The sequence below is a fragment of the Penaeus monodon genome, chromosome 33 (assembly GCF_015228065.2).
Source record: "Penaeus monodon isolate SGIC_2016 chromosome 33, NSTDA_Pmon_1, whole genome shotgun sequence".
In the NCBI taxonomy this organism is placed as follows: domain Eukaryota; kingdom Metazoa; phylum Arthropoda; class Malacostraca; order Decapoda; family Penaeidae; genus Penaeus; species Penaeus monodon.
In genome coordinates, this window is record NC_051418.1 from 35455767 (window position 1) to 35456636 (window position 870).

The 870-nt window shown below is 37.7% G+C and overlaps 1 protein-coding gene across 1 annotated transcript in view; it reads right to left on the reverse strand.

Annotated features, from left to right (window-relative positions):
* Positions 1–870, reverse strand: part of LOC119594349 (mitochondrial ribosome-associated GTPase 1-like) — a 3087-nt gene that overhangs the window by 982 nt on the left and 1235 nt on the right. Inside the window, exons 3-4 of the mRNA XM_037943409.1 lie at positions 569–723; positions 28–123 (exon numbers count right to left, since the gene is read on the reverse strand). Of these exons, the coding sequence (XP_037799337.1) occupies positions 28–123; positions 569–723 (251 nt within the window). The remainder of the gene's footprint in view (positions 1–27; positions 124–568; positions 724–870) is intronic.

Genomic DNA, 870 nt, shown 5'->3' on the forward strand with positions numbered 1-870 from the left:
CTTTGATGTTCAGGCAGATGTACTTACTTTACAGACGCAAACCCTAAGAGCTGCTGAATGTTGTCTGTGGGTTCCTGGAGGTTTAGATATTTGACGTACGAATGATTCCCATTTCTATTCAGCCTACAAAGGAGTAACCTATTAGCATATTTTACTTTTCAAGAAAAGGAAGTTTATCTTTGGTAACCTACAGAAGCATGAATTCATATACTGTTTTTCACATCTATGTATCTATTATCAACTTAATAGTTTATCCTCTCACTTTGCTTTGATTATCAAATCATAAAAAAAAAGCATTGTAACATAAAACTGAAATCGTAGTCTCCTCTGGTGTGCCCAATCTACAATTAATCTTCTCTATTTCCAACAAAAGGATACAAATGAATGACAACTACATGCAATATTATTGCAATTCCTGCATGCATAGACTGAAAACCTTTAACACTGTGCACACAGAGTATCTAAAATCTAATGGCAAAAGAAAAACACAGTTATATAAACCAAAAACACACATAATCCACTACCTTTTTTTTCTCAATACCCACTACACACATGTTCAGACCCTCACCTGTAGAGGAGATAGTCGGCGATGTTCTCCTCTCCAACAAGGTGATCCTTAATGGTAGCTGCAAGAGCTAGCTTGAGTCCTGTCTCCACATCCTGGATTTTGGGGGCCAAGACTCCTGGGGTGTCCAGGAGGTACACTTTCGGATCTTCGCAAACCTGTTAACCAAATTAAAAAGGGAGATGATCAAAGAAAAAAGGCATATGAAATAAAGATGATAAGAGGAAGTGAATGAGGCAAGCTAATTTACACGTTACTGGACTTCTCTCAGAGACTATTGCACTTAGCTTAGACCTACAATGTGC